This window comes from Pseudonaja textilis, chromosome 8, assembly GCF_049901715.1.
Source record: "Pseudonaja textilis isolate UNSWEBS1 chromosome 8, rPseTex1.2, whole genome shotgun sequence".
NCBI classification, from domain to species: Eukaryota; Metazoa; Chordata; class Lepidosauria; order Squamata; family Elapidae; genus Pseudonaja; species Pseudonaja textilis.
In genome coordinates, this window is record NC_141997.1 from 13,137,669 (window position 1) to 13,160,033 (window position 22,365).

At 34.6% G+C, this 22,365-nt stretch overlaps 1 protein-coding gene across 10 annotated transcripts in view; it reads left to right on the top strand.

Moving 5' to 3' along the window:
- The window catches only part of PNPLA4 (patatin like domain 4, phospholipase and triacylglycerol lipase), a 34,877-nt gene extending 24,271 nt beyond the window's left edge, over positions 1-10,606 (top strand). For 8 of the 10 annotated variants that reach the window (XM_087938363.1, XM_087938365.1, XM_087938362.1 and 5 more), the window contains 5 exons: positions 211-305; positions 489-624; positions 1,205-1,270; positions 3,670-3,822; positions 9,492-10,606. In XM_087938363.1, coding sequence (XP_087794489.1) covers positions 211-305; positions 489-624; positions 1,205-1,270; positions 3,670-3,822; positions 9,492-9,623 — 582 coding nt within the window. In that variant the 3' untranslated portion in view covers positions 9,624-10,606. Of the gene's footprint in view, positions 1-210; positions 306-488; positions 625-1,204; positions 1,338-3,669; positions 3,823-9,491 lie in introns of all 10 variants that reach the window. The other 2 variants (XM_087938366.1, XM_087938367.1) reach the window with 2 other exon arrangements.
- Positions 10,607-22,365: the final 11,759 nt, after the last annotated feature.

The following is a 22,365-nucleotide window of genomic DNA, read 5'->3' on the forward strand; positions in this document are numbered from 1 at the left end:
TTAGGAAGCCTGCTTATTAATATGTAGCATTTTAACAATTTGTAGTGTATAAAAAAGAGACCCTTCCCAAACTGCATTTCTGTTATCTGTCCATCTATTCATCCATCTGTGTGAATGCATATGTTAAAAAGTCATTTAAATGTTTCACATAATTAAATTAATGTGTTGAGAGGAGCTGTGTTTACAATTGGTATTTGAATCTTTTTTCAGAAATGTACAACTATTACCTACCAACTTGCTGAAGATACTAGAAAACTCTACTTTGGAGCACTAACACCTGGTTATGATCTCATGACAAAACTTAGGTAGGATTGTAAATATTTATACTGCCAAATTTGTTTTTTTGTAAATTTTCCAATAAATGATACATAAGAAATACTGCATTTGTGATAGTTACTGTGGTGAAATGCAGCATTTATGTTTTCCTAAATTATTTAGAAGCTGTTTAATTATTAAAGTGGACTAATATTTATTCTGTTTTTCCATAGGGGCTACATTGATTCAATCCTCCCCCCTAATGCCCATGAGATAGCAGAAAACCGCCTCTTTATATCAGTCACTAGTACTAAGAATGGAAAAAATTATTTGCTTTCACATTTTGCCTCCAGAGAAGATCTTGTTAAGGTAGGAAAGTTGCATATTACTACTATAAGTGAAATCATCCAGTTGTCTCAAGGGTTTTAAGAGTTTAGGTTTTATTAGTTTTGGCCTGCAAGCTGTTCATGTTCCTCACTTGAACCTTGCTTTAAAAATGAAGACTGTGGACATATTGATAGCCAGGAATTCATGACCTAATTGTCTTGGAAATCTTAACTGGCCTTTATGGGTAGTTCTTAGCTTAGGAGTACAAATGTGACCAGAGATTTCATTGCTAAGTAAAGAAGTTGATAAGTGAGTCTCACCCAGAGATGTTTTTCTTTTAAAGTCTCATGCTAAGATAATATAGGTGGCTTGGTTCAGGACTGACAGAATTAAGAAAGGGTTTAAAAAGCATCTTACATTGTAGACAAATGAGAATACCTGGACTTTAACTCTAAAATGGATCTACTCCTTGACTTTCGCTCCCTCCTAGCCACTTTGGTAATTAAAATTATAAACTGTATGGTCTGAAAGATGAGTTAAAGTAAAGTTGTTATTATTCAGTATTTCTCTTCAGTTAAGGAAATAAGATAAAAATTATTCATATTTTTCCTATGTTTTCTAGGCTTTGTTAGCCAGCAGTTTTATTCCTCTTTATGCAGGAATAAATGCAGTGGATTATAAAGGACAGGTCTGTATAATTATTCTGGATACTGTGTTTTTATGCATGTTGCAAAAAAAAAAAATCCTCATATCAAGTAGGCTGATCATCACTATCTGATTTTTTTTTAAGAACTCATATTAACATGTCACCTTTGAAACATTATGGCCTTGAAAACCAATTATGTGATGTTCTGCTTCAAGACTTGCTCTAGCAAAAGTATCACTCATCATGGCTTGTGAATTGGCATGGAATGTTCCTGATGTTAAAATAAATGAAATATTGTAGATTCTCATGCGTTTGACACTTCTAGTTATAATTAAAGCAGCGAAGATATCACTACAGTATGGATGGTTTTCTTTGTTCGTAACAATCTAGGAAGTAACTTCTGTTCTTGTAATGGGTATATGAGAATGACCTTGGGAGACAAGAGGAAGAGCTGCAGACTAGATAGTAGATAAGAGGCAGCTTAGCCCAAAGAAAAATGGAAGCATGGCAAATGTCTCAGAAGGGACCCTCCTTAATTTCTTGAGTTATAAAGGCAAGGAGGAATAGATGTACTTTTAGACTTGCAACAATATGTTAATGTAACTTTACAATAAAGTTAGAGCTAGTACTTCTGGGTATGCTTCTTGTCTGGAGTATATCACAAGGCTGAGAGAACGAGGTAGATTTTTGCATAAGAGAATGCTGCCATAGACACAACTTGTTTTGAGCTACGGAGGTGTTAAAATTCCTTTTTGTTGTGCAGTCATTAAAACTCTAGTAATTGTATTATTTGTTGTGTTGGATTACAAATATTCCAACAGTTGTATGGCCATAAGTTTGTGTATGTGTGTGTGTGTGTATGTGTGTGCATTCTCTCTCATACTGCAAATAGCTGAGTTTCTCTTTATTTGAATGCTGTGCACTAAAGTATATTACTGGTCTCCAGATAGTAGTGGAATGTTTAAAGTGGTTTTAAAAATAAGCTTCATGTTGTGGGAGTTTATACTGATTTATAAGGGATAAGGAAGACAGACTTATTCATTTACCCCGATTATAAATTCAGCGATCCATGAAGCAATGCATAGCACTCTAAAACAAATACTTCCGTGGTTACACAGGTTTAAATACTTAGTATATATCCTAAATATTTTTGTCATGCTCCATGATTTCTTTTAAGTAGATTTTAACTATACATTATGCTACAGCATCTTCTTTGTAATAGTGTGTGTGTGTGTGTGTGTGTGTGTGTGTGTGTGTGTATATATGTGTGTGTTAAAATAAAATGTAATTGATGCTTCTGTGGTGGAGGAGAAGAAAAAGAGTGAGGGTTTGTTGTGAATATATGTCTCTCTAATGTTTTGTTGGGAGGGTTCTATTACTGTTTTAATAACAACAACAACATTGATATACAGGTAGTCTTCGACTTACGACCACAATTGAGCACAAAATTGATGTTGCTAAGTGAGACAACTGTCAAGTTAATTTCCCCCCATTTTATGACCTCTCTTATCACAGTTAAGTGAATCACTGCAGTTGTTAAGTTAGTAACATGTTAAGTGAATTCGCATTTCCCATTGACTTTGCTTGTCAGAAGGTCATGAAAGGGGATCACTGACCCAGGACACTGCAACCATCATAAATATGAGTCAGTTGCCAAGTGCCTGAATTTTGATCATGTGACCATGGAGATGCTGCAATGGTTGTTGGTGTGAAAAATGATCAGGTCACTTTTTTCAGTGCTATCGTAACTTTGAATGGTCACTAAATGAACTGTTGTAAGTGGAGGACTACCTGTACCTGGTGACAGCAGAATAAAAGAGAAAGAACAAGATAAAAAAAAATCACAAAATATAAAGACCTTAATACAGAAGTAGAATAACTGTGGCAAAAGATAGTACCAATAATAACAAGGACCTTGGATGTCACCAGTACCACTTGAACACCATCAGCATTGACATTCTGGAAGTTGAAGTCCACAAGTCTTAAAGTTGCCAAGGTTGGACACCCCTGATTTAGAGAATTATGTACCTGAAAAGATACATGCATAAATATGGTATCTTTCTGTTCCCTTTAAAACAACAATTACAGTCATCTTGCCTATAGACCAAAAAATCCAAAATCGTTATCTGAACAAAATTTTTGAAAGGATAAGCTAAAATATTTCAGCAAAGTGTGCAGGTTTAGAAGTTTTCATCAAGAAAGGACTAAAAGTAACAGGATAGAGAAGAAACAAGGAAAACTAGGTTAGATGTTGAAGCCATAAGGCTTTCTAGATGACATACAGATGATACAAGTTAGAGAATTAAAAATGCATAATACAGATCAATAGATGTGATTCTCTCCCTGAGAGAATCAAGGTTTTGACACAGGAAATTGTATACAGATATGTAGACAGATAATAAAGCAGTTAATAATTGACAGAGCGTAACTGTTTCCACTAGAAATGGATCGATGGTGGCTTAACCAATGGCCTCCCTATCTTGCCAAAAGGCCGAACTGTGACTGTTTCTCCTTTTTGTGGGCGACTAGACATTTGCCCAGAAAACAGAGGACGAGTGGATATTTATGCTAAAGTTGCAAAGCAAGACATCATGGTGAGTTATGCGAGGAAAATGATTTATTCCACAGTTTTAGAATTATTCTTTGTTCTTTAGGAAGATTTAACCTTGTCATGTCTTTATTTTTGGGTATATACAATAGAACTATTATACATTATATCCAGCTCAGGGTGGGATTCAGTTTTTTTAACAACCGGTTCTGTGGCCGTTGCTTAGTTGGTGGGTGTGGCTTGGTGGTCATGTGACTGGGTGGGCATGGCTAACTCGACATCACTCATATCAAGGGGTGCTTCTCCTCGCCTGGCCTCTCATGACAGTGGGGATGCTGCAACGGCCATAAGTGTGAAAAATGGGAATAAGTCACTTTTTTCAGTGCCATTGTAACTTTGAATGGTCACTAAATGAACTGTTGTAAGTCAAAGATTACCTGTACAAAAATACAAAAAGCTTCTTAGCTTGCAAAAAGCTGCCCTAAATACCAATCATTAGATCAAACATATCTGCAAGCTGGAGTTACAAATCAGGCAGGGTGCCAGAGCACCTTGAGGAATGAAAATAGTTAAAATGCAGTGATAACTACCAAGCAGCCAACTCTTGCTCATAAAGTGAAACCTTTTAGCAGAGAGGTCATTTAAACTCTCCAGAAAGAGCACACCCAGGAGAAGCAATACTTAGATCCATTTGAACACTTAAAAATACCAACTGGTCTCACTTATCTCACAAGATATCCTAAGGAAACTATCCAGATTTAAGGAAAGGTCACATGCCCCCTAGAAAGGCAGTAAAAAAAAAAATCAGTGCCAAGCTTGCATCCTGCCTCTTGGAAGTATACCCCAAAAGGACAGTGCCAGATAGTACTAAAGCAGTGAGGAAGACCCCTCCCCAGATAGAAAAAGAAACCATGAGGCAAGAAAAAATTCAAACACAATACAAATAATTAAATCACAACAGTAGCTGTTGCTTGTTGAAGCTGAATAGAGAAAATTATCCCATCAATAAACACAAGATTAAACGTCCCCAATCACAGAATTAACCTTCACCAAAAACAGTTTTAGACCAAAACTCAGAAAGGGTATGTAAACTCATGTTTGAATGTTAATCTTTCTAGCTAGCCAAGAAGCCTTGCTGAATGTCACTCATCTTGGTTCCCTGTCACTAAAAGCTTTGCTTCATTATTCAATTATTTCTTCAAAGTGCTGATTGTCCAGGGAAGTATTTCCTCAACAGCAGTGTAAAAATCTTAAAACAACCCTTCTCCTTTAAGAAAGTCAAGCCCCAAAAGCTCTGGAGACAGTAAGTCTAGGCTGTCTGGCAAGAATGTAATAAGGGTGGAAAAAAACAAAAGGAGATTGCTTCTAACTAGGGTTCTCTGAACTGCTTAGAAAGTTAACACGGGGTTCTATAGAACCGGATAGAACCGGTAGAATCCCACCCCTGATCCAGCTTCCTATTATTTTAATGTGAAGCTAGGAAAATTCAGTTGGTCATTTTGCCCTCAGTTTCACTACTTTCACAATTAACAGGAAAATTTTTAAAGTGTTTAAAAGTTTGAGAATTTCTTGAAGTTAATACCAAGATAATGCCATTGCCTCATTGTGTTTCTCTTTTTTCAAATGTTATTGAAGTTTATAATTGCAATAGTAAAAATCAATACAAAATAAAACTAAGATAGAAAAATAGAATAAAAGGTATAAAATGGAAAAAATAAAATATATAAAGAATAGAAAGAAAAAAGGGAGGAAAGGAAAATAAGAATATAGCAAAGAAAAAAGAAATATACAGATAAGTTATCTTATCAAACTTAATCACAAGTATAAATAATTTTAGTAATTTTACTGCTTCTTAAATCATTATAGCAAATGATTTTTTTCTTCCCATATTTTATCTATTAAAAAATCCATAAAGCATGCCATTTCAGGTCTGGTGTCAGCAAAAGTCTATTAAGAGTTACCAGAATTAGACAAAACTCAGATATAAAGAGACTACAGGTTAAGAAAGAAGAGTACAAGTTGCAAGCATTCGCTGAAAACAAGGTATTTTTTTATTGAAGAACCAATAAAGAGAGGACAAGAACTGATGAATGAACTAGAACAATTTGGAACAGTGGCAGGACTTAAAATCAATAGAAAGAAAATGAAATTAATGACTAAAAGTTTAACAGAAAAACAGAAATTAGAATTAGAAAAGGAGATGGGAATTCAAGTGGTAAAGAAAATTAAATATTTAGGAATATGGTTGATAGCACATTGTAAGACATTAAAGGAAAACAATTATGATAAATTAATGCAACAGGTAAAGAAAGATTTAGAAATACGGGGTAAGCTACAACTTTCTTTATTAGGTAGGATTGCTACCATTAAAATGATTATTCTTCCAAAATTCCTCTATATATTTTAGACAATACCAATCAAAATTCATAAAAAAATACCTTGTGGAACTCAATGCAATAACTTCAAAATTTATCTGGCAAGGTTAAAAAACGAGAATAAATTTAAAGGCAATGCAGGATATGAAGAGCAGGGGAGGTATGGCACTTCCAAACTGTGAGCTGTACCACAGTGCAGTCTCCTTAGTATGGTTGAAAGAATGGGTGAACATAACTAATAAGAGAATATTAGTCCTAGAAGGTCATGACTTACAGAGGGGGTGGCATGCCTCTTTATGGGATATAGGGAAAACCAGTCAGAAATACTTTCATAGACACCTAATTAGAGATGCCCTCCTGACCAATTGGAAGAAAGTAAGGAAAAAATATTATTTAAAGATCCCGATCTGGATTTCAACTATGGAGGCGATGATACACCCTAATAATTTGGATATTACCAAGATGATTAAATATAAGGATTTATTGGATTTGTAAGGAAATTTGAAATCATGGCAGGACCTCCAAGATCAGGGATTACAAATCGACCATTGGGCATATCTTCAAGTTCAAAACAGATATAGACAGGATAAGAAAGAATTCGGAATTTATAATAAACCTCAGCAGTTGGACAAAATTATTTTAGGCCCAGACAAAAAAGAAATGTAACAAAATTTTATAATTATCTATTAGGGACAGAATTAGAGGGACAAATAGTTAAAGGAAATATGATATTCTGGAGTGGGAATATAGGACATGGTATCACTTTAACAGAAAGGGAGAGAGTCTGGAATAGAAATAACAAAATCACAAAATTTGCATCGTACAAGAAAAATGCTTATAAAATGTTTTATAGGTGGCTCCCCACCCACCGAGACTAGCGAAGATGCACCCCAACATGAGTCTGAACTGCTGGAAATGCAAAAAAAAGGAGGGAACATGCTTCCACATGTTGTGGTCCTGTACAGAAGCACAGAGATACTGGCAGAGAATTAAAACATGGCTGGAGGAAATGACGGCAGAACAGATTGAAATCAAACCAGAGTTCTTCCTGTTAGGGATCTTTAATAAACAATTTCCAAAAAAAGTGAAGTATATAATATTACATGTATTGACGGCAGCTAGATTGGCCTTTGCACAATGTTGGAAACAACCTCATACTCCAACAGAGGAAATGATTATTCAAAAAATACTAAATTGTGCAGAAATGGATAAATTAACCCTAGCATTAAAAGATAAAGAACCATCACTGCTGGTATGAATGGTTAGATCAAAGATGGGCTACATAACATTGTAAAAGAGGATAAGCTATAATTGTAGTGGTAATTATATATTCGCATTAAGGATTACTTGTAAATGTGGCATAAAATAAGGATAACCCACCAACTGTCGAAGATGAAATTGTTTTTAATCACTTTTTGATCTCTTTTTTACTTTTACTTCTTTTTTCTTTTTCTCTCTTCTCTCTTTTACTTGTCCACTCTGTTTCGCTTCTTCTTTTCTACATTTGTGTATGTGTTGTTTATTTTAATTGTAAAATGAATAAAGTTTGTTTAAAAAAAAAGAGTTACCAGAAATAACATATCTATTTTAACTTTCATTAAATAAAGCAACCTTATATTCCTTCCTTTTATTTCTCACAATCTTAAACTTTAGTCCATTCAAATAATGTCATAAAACTGGATTTCATTTCTTCATCTCTTGTGAGATTCTTCAAAGCTTTGTCTCTTTTATAAGTCCAATATGGAAAAAAGGTCCAGGTCACTCTGTTGATTTATTGTTCGTATATCCCTTTTAATTTTTTACAATATCCAGCATAACATCTTTTTCCATGTCATTCTTATCACCTCTGCCATAACATGTTTTAGACATAATCTATCCATTAAAGCAAATATTGCTGTTGACATTATTAAAGTGTTGATTTCCATTTTTGAAAATCCCCCTTTAATATTTCTAGTGTTAGAATATTTGCCATTCTGTACTTGATAATAAAGTTTTACGTTTTTTTTTTCTTTAATTGAAATTTTTAGTTCCCTCTGGTGTTAATCTTTAAAATCTTATTGTATTATTTTAATTGAAAACAAAAACATTTCAGGAGAGATTTTTTATAATCAAATCCCACGTCTTATTTCAAATTTGTCCGGACCCTTAGTCCCTTTGTAACTTTCTAAAATCAAATTTTTAATCTACCTTTTGCTATTTGTTTCAATTTAAATCTTTCTTTTGTAAAGGATTGATGTCAAACTAAGCACATCCTTTGAAAGTTAATATCTAAAGATTTATAGCAGCTTAAAAGTACATAACAAGCAATTTCCAAAAGTGATTATAAAAGGAAGTATACAAACTTTATAAAGTTGCCTACCATGGTTTGAACCAGATTCTAATTTGCTTGTCTCCCACAGGTCTATATAGCTGCTAGATTCCAATGTCTTGCAATATCATTGTAAAGAACTGTTTGAAGCAGATAGATGTTTTCATCAAACTTAGTGATTAAATGTTAGTAATTTGGTTTTACCTAATTAAAAATAGCAGTGATGATTAAGAGACATTAGACCATGGGTGTCAAACTCACGGTGTCATATTGCTATTACGTGATATTTCATGATGTTTTTTCCCTTAGTGGAACTGGGATGGGCATGGCCTGCGTGTGACTCAACCGGCCCACGGGCTCCCATTTTGACACCCTGCATTAGACAAACTATTACTGGCTACCTCTGTGGTGAGGGACATCAGGGCCAAGTTCATGAAATTTATCTTTATGCTTCAAAATCAAATCACCAAAATTTAGTAGTGAACTACTGGATAATTGTAGTGCAATTTTCCCTTGGCAGTACATCAAGTAAAAATAGGTGTGAAAACTATATGTGAAAATACCAATGAATTTTTTAAAACATTTCAAATGTTTAAAAAGGGGCAAAAGGTTTGATTAGCTTTTTAAAAATATTTCAGAACTATCTTTTTTCTGTTTCAGTTTTCTAGGATCGTGAAAATAATTAGATTAGAAAAACCACTTTGCTTCAGGTTTTAATTTAATTAATGTTCTAATTAATGTAATTATATTTAAGTGCTGTATGTTGGATAAATTTCATGAAACCTTGCAATCTCTAGGTTCTCACAATAAACTAAGCCATGATTGTTTCACCATGGTTTATTAAATACACCCATTTGATTGACTTCAAATATTGCAAGTCAAAAGCCATGATTTATATACCATAGAGGCCATTAACAAAAGCAAGCACTTTATGTCTTAGCAAATGCAAGAATACAATCTATATGAAATAATGCATTATATCAAAATGTAATTAATTAAGCAGAAAATTTCCTGCTTTTTTCTTGGATGCAGTTATCTATTGGCAACCTTATAAGACTTCATCAAGCTCTATTTCCACCAAGCCAGGAGAAAATGGAATCGCTATATCAAGATGGATATGATGATACCATCCAGTTTTTATTGAAGGAAAATTGGTTTGAGTAGATTATGCATGATGAAAATAAATAAATTGATGGCTTGTCAATGCAAATCTTTGAGCAAAGCCCAAAGGGCTGATGTCACCATTTATGTTTATCTAAAAAAAATGTCACTGGGATTTCATCTGTTGATGCCAGTCAGGTGTGTTATATGTCATTGTGCTGGTCTGAATTTGTAGAGGGTTACAAATGCAATGGAATTGTATTTGGTATAGAAGATAAGCTGCTTCTTAGAAAAGATTAAGAGAAATCAAAACTTCCATTGCTTTATTTTTGTTCTGATTTCCATTTTTCATGCAGATATGAAAATGTTAAAAATATGAGTTTTTGGCTCATTAAATGTATTCATATAAAGTCATAAATATGGGCAGTTTGCAGAAAATTGAGTACTTGTGTTATTTCATAAAATACTATTTATGTGTTCATTAATTAGTTTACTCATTTTTTTTAATCCAGTGCATTCTCAAGCATGAACTGTAATTACAATGAAACCATGGGAAACAAAACAACTTCACAACTCATTTATCTACAGATATGTTTTACCACTAGTAGACTTAGTTTTTCAGATAGCCTATGTATATTTTAAAATGTTGACTTTCAGTGGGTTTATTTATCCTTTCTGTCATATAAAATTCATTGTAGAAAGAAAATTAAACATATTGCATCTTTATTTATGCCTTACTCACATAGTAAATAGATCAGAGCAATTGTTAAATATGAATAAAGCAAGTTGCATCATCCAGTTTTATTTAAAACATTGTCTCAAAGGAACTAATTTGCTGATTTAATGGATATTGCCAAATTGCATTTTCATCTAAAAGGCTTTCTATGCTGTTGGAATCCATTGGGTATGATTTTCTAGTGGCAAGTCTCCTGTCATCATAATCTAAGAGTAGTATTGATTCTACTTACAGTAAATATTGCAGTATCTATTTAAATTAACTTTTTTAATAAATTCTTATTGCAAAAATTTTGCAATGTTCTTTTTAATTCATTGTAGACCTGTCTTTTCTATGATTTGCATGGAGTTAATGAATATAGTTTGTGTATAAACCCAAAAGATGGTGTTGTAAAAGCCAAAATTTTACTCTTTATTTCCACTACAGTTGGTTCTCCACTTACTTCCCTTCATGTAATGACTGTTCAAATTTACGATGCCATTGAAAAATGTGACTTAAAACCAGTTTTCAGACTTATGAACATTTCAGTTTCTCTGTGGTCTCATTATCATAATTCAGCGGGTGTTTATGACAATTGCAATGACATAGGGTCACATAATCACAATATGTGACCTTTCCAGATGGTTTCCAACAGACCAAGACAATGGGGAAAGCTGGATGGAGCTTGTTTGGAGGTTCTAGCAAGGGAGCTCAGTATTGTATACCCTTGAACGAAGATTGGTATACCCCTTCTGTCTGGGATGGTTGTTTTCTACCATTGAGTGTGCAGCTTTTGGAGGGATGCACATGGAACAGTGAGAGAGGGAGGGGTCACACCTAGCCAAATAGATCAACCAAATCAACCTGGGCGATCAATGGGGTGACAGATAACACCCTCACACACAACTGGATTTGTTTAATGACCCTATGATTCATCTAATAACTGCAGTGATTTGGTTAACAAAGAAGGTTGCAAAATTAGGTGTATCTCACGTAATGACTGCCTCACTTAGTGACAAGTTACAGTACCAAATGTCATAAATTGAAGTCTATATAGAAGTTATGCTTACAAATACCTCTGTTGAAAAACAAGTTTTACCTTCATCAGCAGGTTCTCCATATACACGGGTTAACATTTCATATTGCAGCAATGAACAAAGGAATTGAACTGTGGCTTGTGGGTGTAAAACATGTATAATGCACACTAATTTTATACCTACCCGTTTTATTATAGAACATTTGCATTTTTTTATCCACTTGAAGTGAACTAAATGTAATCCTATAATCTTCTTTATGAGCTTTTTGAGCTTCTCTGTGTTTGTCAGTACTTTTCTATGCATTGAAAGAAAATAGAATGGTGTAGTTAACAGATCAGTGCCCCTCATTTCTATCACCCAATACATGTAAAAACTCAACTATGGTATTTTATGTAGAATCATTTTGAGCAAAGCAAGTTTAGTATAATTCACAAAAACATTTTAAGCTGTAATCATGATTAAAGGAGAAGTCATTGGCAAAATTTATTCAATGAAACTAGTGAGACGATGCTGGGGCAACATCCTCTTTGATTATACAGCCATTGTTTAAAGGATCAATGGCACCAGATATGAGGGACAATATTATCGGGGGGGGGGGAATAATACCTCTAAAATTTACCAATGATATGCCCCCTTTCACTAGATCACTTTTTCACAGTTTGTCTTCAATCTCCTCTTGCTAGACAGCAAATTGGGAACTACCATAAAGTGTTTCCCAGGTGGGCTCACCTTAGATATTCCAATTAAACAAAGTCACTGCCTTGCCATCCCATGGCCCTAAGCCCAGCCCAGAGCCTTATTTCACCTTAGAACCAGACCCCGATGAGACATAGGCATTTCACCTGTTTTATAAAACAGTGCACGCTTCTCTAATATTAAGGTTTAAAAACCAACAAAAGAGTTTCTAAGTTTGCTTGAGTTTTGGAAAGTGTTGAAAGTGACATTCCCTCTTCCTCATTTGTTTCCTTTTAAAGCAGCCATTAGTAGCAACTTCAAAGTATCAAGTATAAAGTAGTAATAAAAGCCAATTCAGACACTCAGGAAGATTCTTTTTTAAGCTGTTTGACCTCCAAATCTGTTCTAACAGTCACTAGGTAAAAAGTTACTGCAGGCATATATCCTTAGTGACCTATTACTGACAAGATGACAACTCAAGTTAGAAGCAAAGCTCTTAATATTATATCACCAGATCCAAGATAGTATATAGAAAATTCTTATAATTCACTGTTGCAAAGGACAGTCTTCACTTTCCAAGAATTGTTCATCATGCAATAATGTTTTTTTTAGACTTAGAGAACTTAGAATAACTTTATTGTCATTTTGAATGTACATTAATCGGCATATATTATGGAATGGAATTTGGAAATGGAAACAACAAAATGGAATGGAATTTTGTTGCACACAGCTTGCAAAGAGTCACCACCTCCAATATACACTACATAAACATGAATAAATAAATACATACATACATACTGCAGAATTATGTATATAACCACATATATGACATGGAGAAACAACAGTCTAGTTTGAATGCATACGTGCAGGGGTGGAATTCTTAACCGGTTCTATGGGCATGGCCTAATTTGTGGGTGTGGCTTGGTCATGTGACCAGCTGGGTGTGGCTTGGTGGTCATGTGACTGGGTGGGTCAAAAGATAGAAACTCACTTTAACAATGCTCTTGGAGTGGGGTTGGACTAGATGACCTCCAAGGTCCCTTCCAGCTGTGCTGATTTCAAAGCATCCTCGGAAGCTGCATCTAGTGCCAGGGTTTGTGGTCCTAACTTCCTCTCCTTTTTCGTTCCCTCCCTCCCTCCCTCTATCCATCTGTCCATCCATATCTCATTTACTTTACTTTCTCTTCTCTCTTTCTTCCTTTCCTCTTTCTCCCCTCCCTTTCTTCCTTTCTCTCATCCCTCCCTCTTTTTCTTCTTCCTTTTAAGAGAAAAAGAAAGAAAAAAGAGAGCTACCATGCATCTCTATGCTATTCATTGTATATTTTCAGCTGGAACCTCTTTCTACTTAAACCAGGGGTCCCCAATCTTGGCAACTTTAAGACTTGTAGACTTCAACTCCCAGAATTCTCCAGATAGCTGGCTGGAGAATTCTGGGAGTTGAAGTCCACAAGTCTTAAAGTTGCCAAGTTTGAAGACCTCTGACTTAAACCCTAGTACAACTCTCAGCTATTTAAAGCCATTAAACATCTTGGATAACGTTGAAACTTTTTGCATACTTGTACTTAAACAGAAAGAATTTTGTTTTAATGCATTTCCAATGCTACTTTTTATGAAGACCAAGTCAAGAAAAGGAGATTGGAAACAAAGCAAAGGTTAACCTCATTCTCTGTAACCCTTTCTAAATGGCAAGTAGAAGTGAGCTTTCTACTTGCTATTTTATTACCAAATGGTGAAAAAAATGATGACTGATTCTTGCGCTTATGATCATCTCAGCATCCCTGCAGTCACATGATCCTGATCCGGATGCTTGAAAACCAGCTCATGTTTTCAATTGTTGCAATATCCTAGGGCCATGATGACGAACCTACGGCATGCGTGCCGGAAGTTCATGCAGAGCCATCTCTCCGGGCATACCAGCCATCGCCCATTGCTCTGGGTTCTGGCGTGCGCATGTGTGCCAGCCAGGTGGTCTTTGCTTATGTGGGAGTGCCAGAAACTGGAAGAGCAGCTCCCAGCATGTATGTGCACACTGGCCAGATGGTCTTCACACCTGCATGCGCTCCAGAAACTGGAAGACCAGATGGCCGGCACGCATGCGTACACAGGAAACCAGAAGCTCAGCTTCCTGGCACGCTTCTACACGCTGGGGAGCTGGTCTTTTGGTTTCCAGCACTCCTGCACGCTCTCGTTTCACCATTCACTGCCAAAAAGCTCTGCCAACACTGCCCTAGGGTAAGTGATTGCCATTTGTGATTTTCCCAGCCAATTTCTAGCAAGCAAAGTAAATGAAGAAGCCATCAGGAAAAGGCACAAGTTTGCAATCATGTGATGTCTCACTTAACTGCTCAACTTAACCAATTTTCCAATCCCAATTGTAAGACTGGGATTGCTTATGCTGCCTCCCTTCCAAAATATCCTCAAAGAGGGTTGTACTTTAATACAAATAATCTGAAGGGGATCTTAGGAAACCAACTAAAATTGAAAGCAACCATCTCCTCTTTTGAAAGAAATAATAAGCATCAGCTATTTTTTCAGCAGTGTGATATCACATTTACAGTGCCTGTACTATGCACTATAAAAATGTAATGTATTACAACTGAAATATCTTTTTAAAAGAAAAATCACCAAACTTCCAAGCTGAATCCTTTGATTAAATGACATTTTCACTACTTCAGCCTTACAAGAGCTAAATCACTGTAAGGAAATAGTTCCATAGGACTTTATTATGTAGTTAGAAATGGTGTGGAAGAACTGAAAGCACAGAGGCCTCCTTAACAAACATAGTCTTTCCTGAAAATGTACAAAAGGAAGGCAAAACAATCTTCCTTTTTTAAGGGAGAGAAGTCAAAATTGCAGGATTGAATACAGTTTTGTAATGGGAAATGCACACAATCAAGAAGAAAGGAATCTATCAAAGCAAACATTAGTTTCCAAGGACAATGCTTCCTTGATCCCACAGTTTCCATACTTGTAGTGAGAATAGGCTGTTATTCTATATTTCCTCTACTGTACCAGATTTCTAAAATATGTGTGTGTGGGGGAGAGATTGCCATACCCAGAGAAACAAAAACAGCAATGATAAAATAGGTTAATACAAGTAGAAAAAAAATGTTGTGGGAGGCAGTTTTGAGTACATATGAAAAGCTTTCACTAAAAGCAATAAATTATTATATAGACACTGCATATTTAAGCCTAATAATTGGATTTTTCATCCCTTTTGGAAGTTCATAATCCTGGGAAACATGGAAGGGAATAGAAGGAGATGACCAGCAACAAGGTGGGTAGACTCAATTACAACAGAAATGGGTGCTTTGTTGGAAGGCCTGAGGTGCCTGGCTGGAATAAATCATCCTGGACAAGGTCTATATGGTCACTAAGAGTCAACAACTCATCAAAGTCATTAATGCAATTTTGAAGAATAAAGATCCAGGACTGAAGTATGTGGTGTTGCATTTGATACTGTACTTATCTCTTGAGGAATAGTTGAGGAGCACTTGTATTTTGGCCTTATGCTTAGAAAGCAAATTTTATATTTAGCCTTTCTCTCTATAATAATCACAAGTTCCTTCTTAGAACTAATTATGGCTGAAACACTGTTAGTAATATGCCACTGAGTTTTTTAGATAAGAAATTCGTATCAGGTACCTGTAGCTGCATTTTATTTCAGCAGTTTCTTTTTTAGACAGTGTTATAATATTTTTATAAGGATAACTTCAATATCATAAATTTAACTGAAATTCTACATAAAACAAAATACAATACTGTGCAATATTAGTATGCCAACCTTCTCACCAATAAGTAAAAGAAAATAAATGTAAAAGCAGATAATGTCAGATACAGTTTCATATGCTCTACTGTTTCTCAAATATTGTGCTGATATTTTCAAACAATTAAGCTTTCTTTAGTATGAACAGATGGCTTTATTGTAAATTAGCTTTTGAAGAAGTTAGCTCCATTGTGTTAATTTCATTAGCGTTACATAATAGTTTTCTAGGTTAGAACTCTCACAATTTCAAGGTGGAAAAAGAATTTCAACATAAGATTAACCTTCTTTCTTTTGTTATTGTTTTCCAAAATACTGAGAAGTCCAGTGCTGCAGAAAACTGGCACTTTGTTGTGGGAATTTTTCAGATTGAGAACTCCACTTCAATGGTATCCCGTTGATGACTAGTATTGGGGGATAAGAGCCTAGTGTTGACTTCCGGTTTGAGTCTCTTCGGCGACAGACTGAAATCCGCAATCGTGCGCGTTTTCGATCTGTGCTCGCTGCCAGAGCCCCCCGCCCCATTGAGGTGGTGAAGAAGGGGGAGACTGCCAGCAGGGTCGAGGAGAGCTGCATCTCTCTTCCCCAGCTGGCCATTACTCCCTTTCCCAAAGGCGGTTGCAGTGGTGGTCAGAAATGGCCACCTCAAAGAAGAACTGAACTGGAAAAGAATGTGCAGGAGGAAGATAAGAAGAGAAAGTTTTGGTCGACCAGGTTAAACCAAAAAAGCAACAACGTAAGGTACCCTGGAATTTAAATTAAATAACATTGTTCCCAAAGAAGATTTTGAAGCTGTGAAGGAGAGAGAGAGAAGGGAAAGGATTAGGTTAGCAAGAAATTGAAAAAAAATCCACTTTGACATTAATGGGCATCTAAGCTGAAAATAAAAGTCAAAGGGATAATAAAGATTTCTGGATATTTAAAAGTTTTTAAAAGCAGGAAAGGAGAAAAAAAAAAAGAATAAAAGGGCAGGATCTGGAAAAATGGAGGAGACTGCCTGGAACTAAGGATTGAAACTGCAACTAAAAGGAACTTACAGTGAAATTTTAATAAGATTCCTCAAAGATACATTTTAACTGAAACTTGGCAACAAAATAATAGAACCCCAGGAAGAGAAAGTGGAAAAAAGAAGCAAGAAGAAATAGCCTTGGATTATTTGGATTACTTGGTGATTTTTGGTTTTTGCATCTAGATGACTAAAATTAACTGGGTGGTTGTTTAAAAGTCTTTAAAATGGTATCACTCTTAGAAGAACTGAAAATGGAACTTAAAAAATGGAAAGAAGATGCACAAGAAGAGAGATGTTCTTTTGGTGTCGTATTTCAATTCTTAGAAATGGAGATCTGGAACTATGAGAAACAACAAGAAACGTTTGCAGAACAAGAAGATTGGGACAAAGAAGAAGCCATCTTTAATGATCAAATAATTTTAAGTGGGGGAAAAAAAGGAAAGTGGGGAAAGAGAGCGAAAGGTTTAAGACTAGAAAAAATAACCAAAAAGAAGAAGAACATTCTGAAAGATAAGTATAATATTAGAAAGCAACAGAAGAGGGGATTACAGATGAGAGAGTTAGAAGTAGAGAGACAAGGGGGTAAAAAGGGGAGGGAGAAGAAGAGGGGGAAGAAGGTAAGGAAAAGAAGTTGTAAAAGACAAAAACAAGAAATAGAGAAACAGGGAAAAGATATAAAGATTGTAACCATAAGCTTGTTTAGAGATAATGGGTGAAAATTTAATTGTAAAAGGGATTCTGCAAAGGTACATAAGATAGCATTGTTATATTACAAACAGAAATAATTTTAGAAAATATGACTAAAATGATGGATAAAATATTTACTGTAATGTAGTGGGATGTTTGTTAATAAATGAATGAATTAAAGTGAATGAGAGAATTAAATGGGAACATTTTAATTATTATTAATGATTTATAAAAATATAAGTGAGAAATATGGGAAAAAAAGAACTATGGAAAGTTTATAAGTGTTCCCAAGGAAGTATGATATTTAATTGAAAAGAAATGTTAAAGATGTTAAGATTTTAATGAATACTAATGATAGAATTGAATTGGAATGGAATGTGTGCTTTATTTACATATATATATAATCTTTTCTTTTTAAGAATATAGTGTGTATTTTAAGAATGTACCAAGCAGAATTTGGTTGGAAGTTATGTATTATATTGAATGCTATAATTTTAAAGGTATACATTGAAGCTTAAATAAGAGTTTGAATGGATAAAATTAAAAGATATAAAGGTGTCATACTCCAATTGGTAACTACAGGGAAAAAATTGTTTAATGAGAAAGGATAATGTGAAATTGAAACAGGACAGACAAAAGTATAAATATAATGATTTGAATTGAGATGAGATAATTAAAATAAAGTTGAGAAAATTAAAAGAGGGGAAAAACTATGTAGAAAATATAAAACAGTAATAAGATATGGAATAGAATATAAAAATGAGCATGAAATTGAGTTTTGTGTCTGTATGAAGAAGTGATAACCTGGGACCATGCTATTTTCAAAAAGAGATGTTTTATTTGTATTTTGTTTTTGTGAAAACCCAAATAAAATTTTCAAAAAAAAAAAAAAGAGCCTAGTGTAGACTTATGGTTGAAAACTTGCTTTGTAATTCAGCTGCCTCCTATCATACTCTAACTTGTGTGTTTGTCCTATCATTCTGCCCAGAAAAAAGAGACCATAACTTTCTTGGCGTTCCTTCTCCTTTCTCTGGATAGTTTCATTTTTAAGTGTTTTTTTTTAAAAAAAACTTAGCAGTTTTCAGATGTGCGGATGAATTCCAGAATTTTTCAGGAAATGTAACATTAAGCTATAAATGAATGCATTCATACAAATCACACTATACCATAGTCAACAAACTTGGTATGAACTTCACATAGAGAAGAAATTCCATCAACAATTGCCTTTTTCCTTATCTCAAATGACTGGTAAAGGTTCAGAGGTACCCAGATAGGATTTTTTTAAAGAATTTTGAAAAGCTACTACCTTACTTTTCAAGGCCAACTTGATTTAGGATTTGACTAAGGCCAATTTTCAAAGGTAATATAAAACTGTTATTAGTAATTACTTACACTATTATATTGGTACAATGATGGCTGGATTACTCTAGAAGGCACTAGGGGGGATCCTACACAGACTTTCTATAACATCCTGACATTCATTTATCTCAGTACTTGCTTTGTATAATTTCTTCTGTCCTTTTTCCTTCTGTTATTTTTTTTGCGTGTACAAATAGTCTTCATTTAACAACTGATTGTTTTATGACTGAAGCTATGACAGCCATGGAACAGGTGCTTTATGGCCTGTAAAATATCTCCCAGCTATCATAAATGGTTGTGCTGCTCCCCTGCATGGTCGTATGATTGCATGTCAGGTGGGTCAGTTATGCCTTTGAGCAGTCACATGACCACAATTTGCAACATTTTTGCCAGAAATTGGCAAAAATCACCTATTCTAATGAATGGGTTCACTTAACAGCCATGATCTTCACTTAATGACCACTACATTTATTTAATGACCATGGTGTTTGCTTAATGACTACTGCAAAGAAACTGGAAATTCCAGTCACATGGGTACCTCGACTTACTGTATGAGCACAATGGCCTATGATTTTAATTCCAGGCCTAGTTATTATAGTCGTAAGTTGAGGACTATCTGTAAGTGATAGAATAAGGGCCACAGAGTGTCATGCAACTATTGAAGAAATAAAAAAAAATCACTATTGTTAGTTTCTGAATCTTCACAGTTGGCCTCGTATTATCTATCTTTCACATGTATCTGAAACTGATTAACTGTGACAATAATTAATCATGGTTCACTTTCAGTTTGTATGATGGCTGGTGCTGGCAACCTTTCTTATTGTAAAAATGAGTTCTATCCTGGCTCTCCATACAAATATAGTTTGATTTGATTCAGCCACATATTAGTGTTCCATGAACATAGAAATAAATAAAATAGCTAATTAATAAATGTCTAATTCTACTTGCAAAGACAGCCAATTAAATCTTTCAAGTTCCTGAAACTTCCAGACATGCTTCTATCTCTTGATAAGCCACAATTCTTCTTTGCAGTATAAACTGTAGAGCCACTCTTTGTTTTCAGCTATCTGGACTCAGGGCAGGGCTCTATAAATTTTTGGAAAGGCCAATTCAATGTAACTTTTAAAGGTGATAACCATATTTGTCTTGTCAAATCTGAAAGAGTCCCATGGAGTATTAATGAGAGCTTTGAAAATTGGCAAATGATTTTCCTCCATGCAAGATGTACTTAAGCCATTGTCAGTTAACTGAAGCCAAGTACAAAATCTTAGGAGTTGGCTAAAGAGTTAAGAACTATTGATGGTTCAGAAATAGGCTTGAAAGACAATTGAAATTACTCGAGGCTCAGTTTCAATATTTTATTTAATAGAGAGTAAATGCAGTGATTTGGATGGGAAACAATGGGCTGTCCAGAAGAAATGATAGGTTCACCTCTGGATGTGTTCAAACTTTAATTTAGATTACTGCACTGAACAGAAAATTACTGTTTCCCTGAAAATATGACATACTCCAAAGTAAGCCCTAACCTAGTTTCCCATGCTGCTCACAATATAAGCCCTACTCCCAAAATAAGCCCTAGTTAAGACCATCATCAATGAGGGGGTGTGTGGCCAGCTGACATTACTCACATTGGGGGGCACCTGTGGGGGAGGAAGATTTCTTCACCACTCTACCTTCTTTTCTCCCCAAGCAATTGCCACTTGGCTCTTTCAGCAAATGCAGAAGGAGCTGAAAGGGAAGAAGCCATCCGTTCTTCCCCAGATCAATTTCAGAAACTGCTGCCATTGCCAGCCCCAAGGCCCAGCTGCTGGGCATGTTGCACCTGTTGCTGGTGATGGTTGGTGGCACCCAGGCAGCAGCGGGATCAGCTCCCTGTGCTGTCCATGCTGTATTTTTGATCAAAGTTCTCTCCCCCTATCTAATTTCTGCAGATCATTTTTCCCAGATCTAACAAGTGAAAATATCTGAAATACAGAAATATATGAAATTTTTACATTCAACTTTGTTCACTTTCTCAATTTTCCAACTGTAATTTGCTTATGCACATTGTTATATCCACTGTCCCTTATTATTTCCATTTTGTATGTTTTTTTTTCATTTAAATTACTGTTTTGCAAACATTCTTCTCTGCCAGTATTTCCATTTTCTCTGGTTAGCAATACAATACAGTTTTCCTTAAAGCATATAGCTGTTTCACAAATCAATTTGGGAAATGCAAATGTAATAATAGCAAGTTAGAAGCAGCAATCCTGCTGAGTTAAAGGAATGTTTACCCTGGCCATGCAATGATTAGAGAAAAGAGAAAAGGGTGGTGATAACCTGTTATCTTCTTTATACAAAACTGATTTGAAGCAGATCCAAATAGTCTTAATTTTTCATACACTGAAAACTATTGAAGCAAGTTTTAAGTCTTCCAACCTTCAACTCCAGAAATAGATCTGTGATTTGGCAGTTAATTACACATAGGATGTCAAATTAATAACTTTGTTTTCTATATGTAAGAAAATAAGAAAAAGACAGCTGATTAGGACATTTAATTCCATTTTTAAAATCTCTCAGATAATGAGTCCCTAGTAGCTGTGCCTTTTCTCTGCAATACAGAGTATATATACATATAATGTGTAGTCCATACATGACTAACAATTTTGATATGAATGCTTACTCATCCGAGCCATGACCAACAATTTTGATATAAATGCTTATTCATCAGAGCCATGACATTATTTTTTTTATTAACTATTTGTTGACTTCTGTTTTATGAAACATTATTCTCTCTTTTTGCATACATTAAAAAATACTTTTTAGTATTTCAATTTTTTAATGGAGACTTACTGTATCATTGAATTATTTTTCCTTTATCAACAATTTTAAAAACACATAAATCCATAAATATACACACCACACAAACACCAAGAAACAATATGAAGATTTTAATATCAAGTAATTTAATTCAAGATTGAAATCATTATTATAAAACAAAAATCTTGGTATATGCTCTTGCTTCATTATTTTTATTTCATTTTCAATATTATATTTGATTTTGTAAAATTTAAGGGACCTTAATAATAGAATATTAAGAATCTAAATATATTACATATATTGGAATAACATTTTTTATCAAAATTGAGAATATAATTCTATAAGGTTAGATTTACTAATATGTTAAAGGACTCAGCAGGTTCTATATCTGTATTTAACAGTTTATTTTAATTTTTTTCAAGTGCATCCATTTAATCACTATTTGGAGAGTTTCTAATTTTGTTAGTCCTATTATATTTTGGGTTGTTGTACATCAAAGCTTCTGGTAATATTTCACTACTACAATATTTAAAAAAATATCATGGCAGCACAAAAAGGGAATAAAATTATTCCATTATTTAATGGTTCAATAAAAAAATCAATTTCAATTTTTGAGACTTACTTGTATTTCAATTTCAGGACTGCAAAATACTCTTCTCTTTTATTATTATTTCTTCACTATTTTTGGAAACCATGGTAAGTGAAGCAGTGCTACAAGCATCCTTTCCAGCTCTTTCTCTTACTGTGTGAAGTCATTATTT